The sequence below is a fragment of the Lepidochelys kempii genome, chromosome 26 (genome assembly GCF_965140265.1).
Source record: "Lepidochelys kempii isolate rLepKem1 chromosome 26, rLepKem1.hap2, whole genome shotgun sequence".
Taxonomy (NCBI): Eukaryota; Metazoa; Chordata; order Testudines; family Cheloniidae; genus Lepidochelys; species Lepidochelys kempii.
Window position 1 is genome coordinate 12,721,590 of NC_133281.1, and position 13,795 is coordinate 12,735,384.

At 43.9% G+C, this 13,795-nt stretch overlaps 1 protein-coding gene across 2 annotated transcripts in view; it reads left to right on the plus strand.

Annotated features, from left to right (window-relative positions):
* LOC140903633 (tetraspanin-15-like) overlaps positions 1-4,085 on the plus strand; it is a 295,953-nt gene extending 291,868 nt beyond the window's left edge. For both annotated transcript variants that reach the window (XM_073325200.1, XM_073325201.1), the window contains one exon: positions 3,592-4,085. In XM_073325200.1, the coding sequence (XP_073181301.1) occupies positions 3,592-3,816 (225 nt within the window). In that variant the 3' untranslated portion in view covers positions 3,817-4,085. The remainder of the gene's footprint in view (positions 1-3,591) is intronic.
* The last annotated feature ends 9,710 nt before the right edge of the window (positions 4,086-13,795 follow it).

A 13,795-nucleotide genomic window follows, 5' to 3' on the forward strand; every position in this document is an offset into this window, starting at 1 on the left:
TGCCAGTGCAATTTTCAAACATAAATATCCAAACAATGCATTCGAATTCTATATTGGAATTCTCACTTGGCACTTGAATGTGTCAGCACCTGTTTAATGTGATTGGAGCACCTGAATATGGATCCCGAAGTCCGTAAGGCACTTGTATTTCCAAATTGAACCCATCTGGCTCAAAACAATGAATCACAGGCAGAGGCTGCTTAGCCTTCTGAGAGAAGGCTTCACCACTTACAGACCACTTCGTAGTCTCTTCCTTTTCACAACAAGATGTTTCAAATTGAATTGTTTCTCGCCAGGAGCATGGAGCTGGAAGAACTAAAAGAAACACAAGGTTCCAGAGCAAAAGATAACGAATGAGGTGTGTCTACTGTGGTTGGGTTTCCAATTTTGCAGACCCAAGAGTCTGGACAATGGTCAGATTAGCATCTCAGCTTTAGAACTCTTATCCAAACCAAGCCTAAGCATCTGATGTATGCCCACCAGTCATCATTATTGTTCGTTCTGGTCTGTCATTCCACTGTACGTGGATTCATAACATCATATTCAGCCCACATATCAGTGAGCCTTCTCTACTGAAGTCAACACAGTTGTACCCATGGGCACCTGAGTTTGAAATTGGCCCAAAACTTTTTTCTTCCAAAGAAACCGCTATCCTCTGAAATCTGAGTAATAGAGGGGGTTAATACCAAATAAGCCACTTGCCTGATTTTACTGGAACGCCTGATGTTCCAAATGAGCTCAGGAAACCTCTGATTATTACTATTATTATCATCGTCTGTTCTGCAAATAGTGTCTTGTACCTGTTTTTACCCTAATAAATTATCTCCCTAGCATTTTGCTCATAATCACTGCCGTTGTGGCATTTATAAGAAAATGTCAGGTAAACGCAAAGTGATACTTTAAATCTTGTGCTAATGAAATAGTTCTTTTAGACCAAAATGCTTCATTATTTTGTTTCTCTGCATAGCAGCATATAAATAACACACTGAATCACATCTTTCCTTCTGGCATGACAAAGTTTTCAGCAAAAAATCCAATAATTTGCCACTATTCCCATAATGTGCACTGTGACTGTACAATACTGTGATTTCAGACCTAACTGTAATCTGGTTAGCAAGGTACTCGTCTTGTAATTAATGAGATAAAGACATTTAAGAGTGTGATATAAATGAGGCCATTATTCTAGCTGAGAATTTAATGGGAACTTGGTTTTGTAATTTTGTATTGCGTTGTTTCTTCATTTGTCGTGTGGGGGTTACCAGAGAAACTGAGCAGATAGCTGAAAGATTAAGGGCCTTCTTTGCAGTGGAGGGATGGCCCAGTGGTTAGGGCCCTAGCCTGTGACTTGGGAGACCATGGTTCAAGCACTTGCCCGACTAAAGATTTTGTGTGTCATGCTGGGCCCTTCATTTATTCTCTCACTTGTACAAAGGGCAGTTCTATTACCCCCGGTCTCGGAGGGGTGTGTGAGACTAAATATGTAAAAGATTGGGCAGTAATGGGGGCCATATAAGTACCTAAAACAGATCGACTCTGAGTATAAAGGCTGGGCCTTAAACCTGAAAGAATGGAGAAACTAATGGCTCAGAAGAACTGAGCGCCCACACATTGCGCCACAGTTAATGGGAGCTGAAAGTCAGGCTACAGCTAACTCGGGAAGTTGCTAACGAAGGGATGCAAATCCAGTTCTGGTCTACATCATTCATTCATATCCATCCCAGATCAGCAGAAAAGACAGGCCTGTCTGATGGCTCTTGTTTGATCCACATGAAATGGCTGGTACCCCAGTTCCATTCCTAATAAATGGGACTTGTCCCCCTGCGGGCAACCTCAGCGGGGAGGCCAAAGACCGAATGCACCACTGAAACGGAACCTTTTTCCTAGAGCCAGAATAACAAAAATTAGCAGGCTGCTGTGGAGGAAGATATGCTGCCACTGTGTGTGCGGCTAATCAAGAGAGAACTTCACTCTTCAGGGATCCCAGTTCAGTAATTTGCATTCATCCAAGAATCTCAAAGAAGTCCTTTTCAAGCATTAGCCATGTATTTCTGCGAACACTTCTGCCTGTCCTCTCTGTACAGATGGGCAAACTGAGGCAGAGAGTGGGGAAATGACTTGTCCTAGGTCACCTAGCAGGATAATATCAACACCAGGATTAGAACCTGGGAGCTTCTGGTTCCTGTTTATGGGCATAGGCCACTCAAAGCCAAGTTAGTCAAACCTCATACTTCAGAGCATGATCTGATACCGTTCAGGAGTTAAGAGGAGATTTGTTCTCCTATACATAGTGCCACACAAATGACTAGATGCATTATACTGTATTGGCTTTTTGCCTTTCTCTGCAGTATTTAGTATTGGATTTTGCTGAAGGCAAGATCCCAGACCTCATGGTCTGAGCCATTTTTGTGAATTTATTCACTCAAATGGACAATAACATCGACTCATGTAATGCTGATATTTTTGCTTTGATGGCTTTGTTTGGATGCATAAATAATGAAAATCAAAAATTATTGCACTTTCTTATCTACATTTGGAGAAGCCACAGGAGACTGTCTGGCTTAAACCCTTATAGTTGAACTGTCACAGATTTCTTGGATATGTTACATCTCGTCTCTTGTACCTATAAGAGCCTGACTATCTTATTTCAGAGGAACAGCCGTGTTAGTCTGTATTCGCAAAAAGAAAAGGAGTACTTGTGGCACCTTAGAGACTAACCAATTTATTTGAGCATGAGCTTTCGTGAGCTACAGCTCACTTCATCAGATGTTTACCGTGGAAACTGCAGCAGACTTTATATACACACAGAAATCATGAATCATGCTATCATTACTGTGCCCAGGACGCAAGTCTGGGCATTTCATGTAAACCAAGGAGGCATTTAGGACTGTCACAGCAGATAAGGGGAATCAGTCTTTTGAGCGACTGAGGGAGAAATTGGAAAAGGCCAAGAGAGATGTTCACCAAACTAAATCAAATTCTTGTTCCTTTTAATGCACCTTCACCTACCGAAGCAGTAGTGATGTTATGTACCACTGAAGGATCCCAAATCCCAAAGATAGGATACTCACCTACCTACCACTGAAATGCAGCCAGCTTTTCCCTCGTACACGTTTGCTGCTATGCACGAATAGCTTTACAGGGTGCATTTTAAGAGCAGTTTCTCCACCTGAAACTCCATGGGAAATTCAAGGAGGCAAAATGGACTGAGCCCTACTGGAATTTGACCAGGACACGAGGGTTAGCACACCTCCTCTTGGGGAAAAAAACATGTTGGGGGGATAACTTACCGAGCATGTGTAAAAGACTGCACCTATATCAACACAGCAGTGCTAGCTGCTTTATTGGGACCTTCAGTACAGACTTAGAGCTGAATAGTACCACCGACATCTCTCCCTGCAGCATCTTCGTTTTCCCTGGACATCTCCCATCCAAGTTCCGATGAGGCTCAGTCCTGCCTCGTATGAGACCTGAGGATTTATTAACATGGCGAGGTTTAAAAGACCGCTAAAATAAAAAGTTCTTGTATTTAAGGAACTGCATAAAGAGTTGACATCACTAAATCTAATCCCTTTCAATGAATGTTTCTTGCAGGTACTTGGCCTGGTTATGGCCTGGTTATATTGGCGAAAGCTTGACGACGTATACTGCAGATCGGACACTGTTGATTTCAAGATACTTGAGGTGATAGACTTCAAAGCAGTGGACTTCACAGGGGCTGGCTGGTGTTTGTGTTTTCCCAGAGAAGGAGGCTACATTCCTGTCAATGTCACAGATGATGAAGATGATGAAGGGGCTATCAGTCAAAGTAAAGTGTGAAGAGGTACCAGTATCCTCAGCGTGGCAGTTCAGAGCACGGCACACCTGAAGGCATGGACTAGAGAATGTGAGATGAACCTTAAGCAGGGAAATTAGACATTACACCCAGTCATGCTTCATCCTCAAATTCATGGGATATCTTAGCAAGAATTCTAAAATAACTTAACATATCTGCATGAGTAAGAATCAACACACCCTGAAGGCACACAAAAGCTCCATAGCTTACATGCACTGTCTTCGCAACCCCAAGTATTTGTGTATATCTCCTTTTTTCAAAATAAATGTAACTTTTTTTTTAATCTTTCTTGTTTTGGATGCATATTTTTAGCTTCCAGAAACTGTGGAATTGGTAGAAACTGCAGTTAGCTATGGAAGTATGAGTTTTAATATCCTGAGTTAGTCACAAAGAAAAGAAGGCCAGTCTGCAAAGAGAATGTCATTATAACTATCATCTCTTGCAAAAATGTGTTCTGAATGGCCTGTTCTTACCTGCACAATGTTTGATATTATCATCACTATATAATCCTTCATTTCAGCTGTCTCTCTTGACTTACTGCTAAAGCTGCGCAAGGGTCAAATCTTGTGCCCTTCTCCACAGCAGTGGGAAGTTATGGCCCAGTGGAACTGATGTGGTTCTGCTCCTGAAAGAGGTCAGGGGCAGGAGGTTGTTTGGCTTTTTTGGAACTCCAGGCCAAGCTCTGCATCACCTGAGGACCGCAGTACTCCGCTCATGAGGGGTGATGTTGGCTGCTCTAGTAGGGGGCCTTCCTTCTAAGCCATAATGAACCAACATCTCCCAGCATATTGCTGACACCATGAATAGTTTTCAGGTGAGCCATAAAAGTGAGATCTTGACCATTTTTGGTTATCGAGGTTCCCATAGCACTTTTTGCAAGTTGGGATATATGGTAGGTAGTGGTCATTTCAATATCCACATTAGATAATTACATTCTCTTTCCTTACATTCTCCTTGTATTTCTAGTGGGACGTGTTTGTCTCGTTGCCTCCTGTCCTTAGCAGTTGTGTTGCTGTGCTCAGTTACATAGCTGCTGTATTTCAGTGAAGGGTAAGGAGTCCCCTGTCTACTTGTATATAAAAGTTCTTTGGCTTCAGTCAGGATGGAAGGCACTATCTAAAAGTAAAGAGGTAGCTTTTACAATCTCTTAGGTAACTGGAACGTAGACCCACTTGCCCAGAGGTTCTCCTGTAGCTTGCTTCATTGGAGGATGCCAATAGCTGTCTTGAAAAAGAATTGACTTTTCCAGGAATATGAGTCAGAATGGGGAGCCAAATCTTGGGTTATTGCTGTGAGTATATGTGCTGCTGCTTAGCTAGGGGAGATTCCCGGGGTAATGAGACTATGTAGGGCTCTTAAACCCTCCAAAACATCACTGGTGAACCATTGCTTTAATTCTTATCCTCAGGAAAACAAAAACACCCGCTTCAATGTCTGTACTTGACCTTACTGCAATGTGATAGAAGCTTGTTTTCATAGTCATAGATTCCCAGTCCAGAAGGGATCGCTGTGATTGTCTTGTCTGACCACCTGAATAACACAAGCTGTAAGATTTCCCTGCATTAATTCTAGCTGCAAATCCAATAGCTGTGCTTGAATGAGAAAAACCTCCAAACTGGATTTGGAAATTTCCAGTTGGAGAATCCACCGCGACCCTTGTTAAGTTGATCTGATGGTTAATTACTCTTGTTTAAAAATTTGTTCTTTATTTCTAGTCTGAATTTGTTCAGTCTTCAAATGTTATGAAATTATCCATCTTGAAACTGACGACTAGTTTCTGCTATTATTAAATGTATAACTTGGATTGACGCAGATGGCTCAGGAGTTAGGGGGCTAGAAATGGGATGTGGAGCCTTTCATCTTTAGGATGCTTGTTCACCTCTATTCCCTGGGTTTTGCTAAACGGCATGCTGGAATTTGATGCCTATCTGACAGCCTGTGTTCAGAGTAGGTGGACATTTTTGCAGCTGCAGAGGAAAGCTTCAAAATCAATCAAGTAGAAAGTAGCACAATGCGTAGGTGCATTATGGAAGGTTTTTTCTCCATGCTGAAGTATTCTTTGCTGGCCACTGCAGCAAGTGGGATACCAGACCTGATGTACCAAGTGTCTGATCAAGTATGGTAATCCCATGTTTCTGATCAGTTGCAGACAGGAATTCAAGGCATCTAGGTTATTAGGCCTGTTCCCTTTTAAGTTAATGGTAAAACTGCCGGGGCCTGATTTTTCAGAGGTGCTGAGCATCCACTACGTCCATTGACTTCAGTGGGACTTGTCAGGTGCACTTTAGAAAACCAAGCCACTTATTGTCTGCAATTACAGCAAGACTGAGCCTGGATTTGTGCTGGACATGGCCCACCTTGATTACCATGCACATTGTAGGGAGAGTGGTCACTTTGGATGAGCTATTACCAGCAGGAGAGTGAGTTTGTGTGTGTATGGGGGTGGGGGGTGAGAAAACCTGGATTTGTGCTGGAAATGGCCCACCTTGATTATCATGCACATTGTAGGGAGAGTGGTCACTTTGGATGAGCTATTACCAGCAGGATAGTGAGTTTGTGTGTGTGTTTTTTGGAGGGGGGTGAGGGGGTAAGAGAACCTGGATTTGTGCAGGAAATGGCCCACCTTGATTATCATGCACATTGTGTAGAGAGTTGTCACTTTGGATGGGCTATTACCAGCAGGAGAGTGAGTTTGTGTGGGGGGGGGTGGAGGGTGAGAAAACCTGGATTTGTGCTGGAAATGGCCCAACTTGATGATCACTTTAGATAAGCTATTACCAGCAGGACAGTGGGGTGGGAGGAGGTATTGTTTTATGATCTCTGTGTGTATATAAAGTCTGCTGCAGTTTCCACGGTATGCATCCGATGAAGTGAGCTGTAGCTCACGAAAGCTCATGCTCAAATAAATTGGTTAGTCTCTAAGGTGCCATAAGTACTCCTTTTCTTTTTGCGAATACAGACTAACACAGCTGTTACTCTGAAACCTGTAACTTTCCTAAGACCTTCCAAAGCCGCCTTCCATGTTCTAATCCCTACCCTGCTCCAGAAAAGATCTTCTTTTAAAAATTCCTTTAGTTTAACCTAAATAACCTCTTCCTATTTTAGTTTCCCTGTTTGAGATTTGAGATTTTTCTTTTCCCTCCTATGGAGGTATCTGCCTTGTTCAGCTTTTTGACAGGTCCCTTGCCTGCTCTGTGTCTTCCCCAACCAAGCTGTCACATCAGGAAGCAGTCATCCACAAGACTGTTTCTTTACATTTTTTTAAAACTCTGGCTTCTGAGCCTTATGATGTATAATGCATACAGCAGGGAAGCATAAATCATTTAGCAAGTAATTCACCTCTTACTTGATTTATTTATTTTAAGAAACTGTTTCAATGTGTAAACTTCAAGGTTTCAGAGGAGTCTGTAAAAAAACAAAAGACAAAAAAACTAACCTGGAGGGCAAAAGTACAAGAGGAGAGGAGGAGATGGATACAATTTAAACCTTTGTCCCGGAGAAAGTAGCATTGGCCCAGACTGCCTGGACCATTCACGCTTCTGCCGCTAGCTATTCTTCAAAGGTCCTGATCTGGCAGGATGCAACTTCGGTCTGGGATTCTCATCTTCTTTTGGCATCCTAACAATTATGCTACACAGGCCTGTCCAGGACCCACTGCAGTCAGTTGAAAGACTGGATCTGGCCCCAGGAGGCTTAAATTTCTACCTGTCCTGTCGGAAGGGAGAGTCAGTCTTTCTTTCTTTCTTTCTTTCTGTCTTTCTTTCTTTTTCTTTTACTAGAACTCAATGTTATTTGTAAAAAGAAAAGGAGTACTTGTGGCACCTTAGAGACTAACAAATTTATTTGAGCATAAGCTTTTGTGAGCTACAGCTCACTTCATCGGATGCAACAGACTAACATGGCTGCTACTCTGAAACCAATGTTATTTGTGAAATTCAATCTATAGGGCAGGGAGAATTTTGCATCTCCAGGACTGTGCGGCTGTAATTCTGGGCACGTCTGGTTGGTTTCTCTCACAGCTATGAGGAGTCTGACCGCCAGTTTGGATGTTCCACGTCCCCAGTGAAAAAAATGATCCTACCCTTCCCTTGCAGTGTAGACATAGCCTAAGAAGCAGACTTCCAGTGAGAATTCTCAAGGTGATGAATTTAAACTCATTGGAAAAATTCGAACTCTTTTTTGGAAAATGCTATGCATAATTCATCCAGCTATTCAGACTCAGGGTTGAACACTGCTGCCTCACCATTACTTTGGCATGTTTCTCTGATGAATGGCAAACATGTCTTTAATATCCCTAAGCAAAAGAAGCAGCTCAGTAACTACAGAGGTATAACTGTAGATATGAGATGTATACTTCATCTGTGAATGTGCCTCACTCCCATTATTACCCATAGGAGTTATAGCGGGTGCATAGGCCAGGTGAAACACTTGGCCTTCAGGGTTAACATACAGTATGATAATCTCTAACATTAAATGCAAAAGCTGTAATTTTAGGAGTGAGAATACATTTACAGTGACTGTCTTGACCTCACAAAAGACTGTTGCAAATGCCCTTTTTAATGATCATATTTTGATGCACCTCTTAATATTAATCAGGAATGATTTTGAAGCCTGGAGCTGGATTTATTAATGTGACCATAAATTGCATTGTATAGTAATTGCAGCCTAGGTCGAAAATGTGGGAAGTGTGTTTCATCAGGGCATGTCGCCCCATGAGTGAAGCTAAAAGTTCCTCTGAGAGGCAGCCATTGCTGGGGTGAATTATGCCAACTGGCTAATGGGCCAGAGCAACCCCTGGTTCAATTCAAAGTTCTTCCCACTCTGACAGGTTAAAAATGACTTGATGGATTTTCTTTAAATTACAAACATGAACAGAGAAAATTTTTCTTCTTCACTAAGAAGCGACATGAAAAAATTCAGCCCAAAAAAGGAAATGAGAAAAACTGAAAAGTAGAGAATTTAGGGTTGTATACTGCAGTGGTTAGTCAGTCAGGTTAATAACTCTTCTAAAACTGTGGAGCAAATATTAGCCTTGCAGATGGTTTTGGGAATGCCCCAAGCAGTTGGGAAATGCGGATGTGCCAGGATTTCCACACTATGTTGTCCTCTGCTCTCTACGCTGACTTCCCATAGAATATTGAGGCAAGTTCAGAGTCTCGATCCTTATCTTCAGTGTGCTCAGTGGCCTGGGCCCAACATTTCTAAAATCTCCCCTAAAGCTCCAGAATGAAGAGCACGATAAATCTGCTCCTCTGGCAAAATAAAATTTTATCCTATAAGGGTCAGGATCATCTGTGCAAGAGACATAGAGCTTTCTCGGGGGCTGGTCCCAGCCTGTGGAATGAACTCCCACCAGAACTGAAGACCACCACGAACCTCACTCCAATACCAGGCATACTTCTCTGACCTGCCTTCCCTCCAAAGCAGTGTGGGATGTTAAAAAACACACCCCTTCCTAACCCCAAATCCCTACTAAGACAAACCCTTGGACTGCAGGAACAATTCCCCCTCTCCCCCGCCCCCGGGGAGCGAATGAGAGAGAGAATGAACCACATGCGAAAATTGTTAGTCACATTGCTTAAGGCACTACGAGAACGTGCTCAGATACTGAGGTGATGAGGGCCAGATAAGAACCTATATACACTACAAATGGTACGATGCACTGCGGCTGTGAGACAAGAGAATGCAGATAGCAGAACTGGGGACATAGTCCGGGGGAAGATGGGAGAGGTCATGGAAAAGACAGACAATGTCATGTCACTACTTTGAACAACCATGCAATAGTTTACAGGAAACTTGGCAAGCCGGGCTGACTCACTCCAGGTCGTCTCTGTGGTCTGGTGGCTCAGAATAACATGTCAGCATCTTGAGAAACACAGGGGGAGTCTCTGTGGCTTCTGTATGTGTGTTGCACATGGGGAACATAAGAGTTTCTAGCCTGTGTGTGCAGGCACAGAATAGTTTTAGGCCTGTTTTCCATCTACCTTGGCTTTCTCCATCGACATCACACGTGCTGGAGCGCAGGACAGTGCAGGTTCCTTATCAGGATACCTGCAGCGTTTGCCGTTCTATAATGGCTCCATGGAACCATGTGCAACCTGGCATGACTGACTGTATATCGATTGTATGGTAGGGGGGAGGGTTCAGAATTAGCGGCTGTCCTGTTCTTTTTTCAATGACTGGGCACAGGACAGCCCATAGAATAAAATTGCCATCTTCGCTGTAACTGCAGGGCGGCTCTATTAGTGCAGTGCAATTCATATGACTCCTTACTTATTTTATTAACCTTTGTCACCAAAGTAGCCACTGCTCCTGATTCTGAGGATCTAGGAATTAGAATAAACCTGCTGTCCTTCAGTCTCCAGTTGTCGGGCCAGACACAGGAAGCACTCGGTGAAATTCTCTGGCCTGTACTGGCCCCTTTTAAGAGGGACCCAGGCTAGTGCAGTAGCCGCCTCCCCCGAAATGGGGCTCAAACCTCTGCCCTGGTGCTTGCCGCTGGGAAATGGTGTCAGAGGACATTATTGTTGTAGCCCAAAGGGTAGGACTCCCTAGAGCCTCAGTCCAGAGTCCCAGGAGCTGGCAAACTGCGAATGGGGAATACAAAGCAGGCACCTGGGCCCTCGAGGGGGAGAGACCGGGAGAATGAGGATTGCCAGCTGCAGGGTCCAGTCAGGCAAAGGGGCAGGTGAGAGCTACCGGAGACTGCAGGACGAGGGAAGGTGTTGGAAGGAAGCTGTATGTGGTTTCTGGAGGAATGCTGAAGGCAGGAGAAAACAAGAGGAGTTTGCTGGCTGGCTTGTGTACCCAAGCCAGAGAGTCAGGATCAGAGAGGGCTGAAGACCAGAGATCAGCAGCGGGAGTTATCTACTGACATCTAAGCCAGAGAGCTGAAGCCGAGGGCAGGGGAACAGTGGCAGGGTTTATCAACTGATGTCTCAGCACTGGAGCCAGGGGGACAGTAAGAGGGTAGTGGGGAGTGAGGGGCCCTCCCCTGGTAAGGATGATCTCCCAGCAGAGTGGGGGTTCCCACTGGGAAGACCAGGGTAGCACTTCAGCTGCAAGGGCTGGATGGCTGTCCTGGCTGAGGACAGTAGAGGACCAACAAGGTGACCAGAGTATGGTGAGGATTCATTCCCAGCAGAGAGGCTCAGGGGGTGGGGTTCCCGCTGGGAAGAGCAGGGTTTTAAGGACTATGAACAGTGTAGGAAAGGGATATATTTGAGATTTTTGTTGGGGAATATTTGAACTATGTTCTGGTAACAACCCAGTCCAAAGAAGGGTATTATTTAACCAAGAGAGCCTGAAATGGAGTTACTGGGGACTCTGAAATTGAGAAATTGAGGCAGGCACCTCTCATGCCATGGTCTGCCACAGGAGGACACTCCAGGCAGAGGCCAGTTGTATGGATATTGATTTCAAAGGCCCAAAGAGCTGAAGGTGTTTATAAACTCTCACACTGGCCAACATTAAACAAGTGATAAGTTTTGAGGTTATTTTTAAACAGAGCACTTGGTTTTATTCAGTTCCTTGGCAAACACCCAAAAGCATTTATTTAAATTGAACGTTTATTGATTAAACACAAGAAAGAAAACAGGCCTTTTTACTGAGACAATGGTTGAGTGATGATGCAAAACAAACTTAGTTAGATGTTATCAAAGTCTTTCTCTTTTTGGAGTCAAAATATGAGTCTATTTTCAGAGCAACCTTTCTTCGATGAAGAAAAGAAGGTTAATTTTACTCTCAGGCCCCGATGTGACGGGCATTCACTCATCCTGTTCTTATCAAACACACAGACACAAGGTGGAGGAGAGACGGGATAGAAAAGATGAGTGAATTACAGTTTTTGTTGATATTTTTGGAACGCTGGGCTGCTGGTTAGTTAGGAGTGGATGCTTTGGCTGGCAAGTCAACCACAACAATTGATGCTTGGACTCTGGTTAGTTACGATCTGGTCAGGGCTGGGATCTAGTTGGATCCTTTCTCCTTAGACGGAGCAGGTTTGGATGGATGCAATATGATTGACTTCATGATTCGATGAAAAGCCAAGAGAAAGCACAGGAGGAAAGAAACAGAAAATAACCTCAACAAAAGAAGGGAATACAATGCAGGATCATAGAATCATAGAATATCAGGGTTGGAAGGGACTTCAGGAGGTCATCTAGTCCAACCCCCTGCTCAAAGCAGGACCAACACCCACTAAATCATCCATATGATCTCATATGCCTTTGCAGTGCTAGTAATTGGATATCCCCACTGGCAGGCTGAGGACTGGATGTCATGATGATGTGATGACTTTCAACACTCACAGGTGAAAACAAATTTCCTTTAACAAGAGAAAGACCTGCCGGTCCTTCAGATGAGTTGAGATGAGTTGCAGGGCCGGCAGGTCGGGGGATGAGCTGGGATGCTAGGTGGGATGGGAGAGCTGAACTGAATGGATCCTTTTTTCCCAAAGTCGAAAGGGAAAAAGTGGGTGGCATAGTTCATCCCCCTCATTATTTTCTCCACCAATTAGTAATATCCATCACCCCAATTTTGGTCTATTAACTTCTGGTTCCATGCCTTCTGTTTTCACCAAGCATAATTTTAACAGTCATTGGATTATATCAACGTGGTCTTTTTTGGTTTAGACCAGCAGTTCTCAAACTTCATTGCATTGGGGCCCCCTTCTGACAATAAAAATTACTACATGGCCCCAGAAGGGGGGACCGAAGACCAAGCCTGCCTGAGCTCCGCCGCCCCAGGTAGGGTGGGAGGGGCCAAAGCTGAAGACCATGTAACCTTAGCCCCAGGCGGTGAGGCTTGGGCTTCAGCTCTGGACGGTGGGACTTGGGCTTAGACTTGCTGGGGCCCAGGGCCGAACACCAGCCTTGGTGACCCCATTAAAATGGGGTCGCGACCTACTTGGGGGTCCCAACCCACAGTTGGAGAACCCCTGGTTTAGACAAATCCAGCTTCTTTCTCTGATTCGCTTGCATTTGTTGCAACATTCAACGTTGTAACCAACTTGACCTAGTGCTTTTTACATTTGAGCCCACAATAGGGATACACTGTGGGGCCAATAGTCACATCAGCCTTTCTCCCTACCTCCCAAAACAGGTAGTATCCCTTTAAATGTTTTGTGAGCTCTCTAATGGCACTCACTGGGTTCTGTGTCGTAGAAACTGCTGGAAACCAGTCAGAGCAGCAGCATGTATGTAGCTACACCTTGCTCTTTAGTGATGTCATTAGTAAACAAGGTTATTTGGGACGCAGATGTGCTCCTGAAGTTTGTCATATTGTAGATTGTTGGGTAAATAGTAGAAGACACAACAGCTGTGCGATGCAGGAGGCCAGACTAGATGATCACAATGGGTTGTTCTGGCTTTAGTCTAAGAAATCCATTTCTTTTTGCTATTCCAATGTGCCTATGCACCTGCAAGTTCCTGCCCGGTCTCTGCTAAGCACTTTCACCACACTGTTAGCTTGTTGGCTCTTCTTAGCCTTTCTTCTGTGCTCCAGTGAGTATGCGTATCCTTTCACATTCAAAGAGCCACAGCTCTCTTTCCCATTATCTGCATATCCATAAACATGTGCTCTGTTCTCAGTAGGATTCAGTTATGATCATGTAATCAGAAAGTCTTGGAAGCAATTGCTGCTAGTGATGATTTTACATAAAGACTGGCATTTAAATTGGTCTCTTTTCTTCGTCTTCTCCGAAAGAATTGGAGCAGCTGTGTTTACTCTTCTGCTGCTGAAAACAGCATTAAGAAAATATTTGGATATGTGCTTGGAACAGTGAATTACTCCAACAATGTACAATAATGGTTAATTAGTTCTCAGTTTATTTATATGGAGTTCATGTTCTTTTCCTACCACTCAAGCTGTTCTTTTCCTACCACTCAAGCCCTCTAGAGTAGGTTTTTTTTCCCCCTTAAAATTTTTCATTGGTGCAGGCCCTTCAATGATGGGAGCGCTGAT